The sequence below is a fragment of the Eurypyga helias genome, unplaced genomic scaffold (genome assembly GCF_000690775.1).
Source record: "Eurypyga helias isolate BGI_N326 unplaced genomic scaffold, ASM69077v1 scaffold32456, whole genome shotgun sequence".
NCBI lineage: Eukaryota > Metazoa > Chordata > Aves > Eurypygiformes > Eurypygidae > Eurypyga > Eurypyga helias.
The window spans coordinates 6891-7480 of record NW_010255248.1 but is presented as its reverse complement, the minus strand read 5'-3'; the positions used below and the strand labels follow the sequence as shown (position 1 = coordinate 7480).

Below are 590 nucleotides of genomic sequence, written 5' to 3'. Positions count from 1 at the left end.
CGATGACGGTGACGAGGTCGAGGGCACGGATGATGATTTGCCCCACGGGGACCTGGCAGGTGACGAGGAATAGGGGTGGGCATCCCGAGAGCCCTCGCCCACCCCCACCTGTGTCGGCCAACGGTGCCAGCGCCAGCCGGAGCGCGGGGATTCAGCAGCTCTGACAACCCTACCTGGTTTTTAACCAAGATGAGGATGCTGTACAGCGTGCCGATAAAAGCTGCGCGGGAGGGAGAACGGGCCGGGTTACAACCCAAAGGAGATGGAGGGCGGGTTCAGCCGTTTTAGAGGAGTTTGGCTGCTCCCGCTCACGCCCCCACGCCCAGACGTACCCAGGACGGCGAGGAACAGGACAAACTTCACAGCATCCTTGTAGAACTTGAAGCTCACGGGTTTGGGGTAGAGGATGGAGCTGATGAGATCCCCTTTGGCCGTGCAAAACCCTGCGGGAGAGGGGCAGGTCAGCACGCCCAAATCACTGCTCCGAAGGAGGCAGCTTAATCCTGGTTTCCCTTCCCCCAGTGCCATTACCCGTGCGGGTCACCACGGCCAGCACTTCTCCGCCCACGTAGGACTTGGCTTGGATGACC

The 590-nt window shown here is 61.4% G+C and overlaps 1 protein-coding gene across 1 annotated transcript in view; it reads right to left on the bottom strand.

Annotated features, from left to right (window-relative positions):
- Positions 1 to 590, bottom strand: part of ATP13A2 (ATPase type 13A2) — a gene marked incomplete at its 5' end in the record, with an annotated part of 13703 nt that overhangs the window by 6377 nt on the left and 6736 nt on the right. Inside the window, 4 exon segments of the mRNA XM_010153275.1 lie at positions 2 to 52; positions 174 to 220; positions 333 to 443; positions 532 to 589. Coding sequence (XP_010151577.1) covers positions 2 to 52; positions 174 to 220; positions 333 to 443; positions 532 to 589 — 267 coding nt within the window.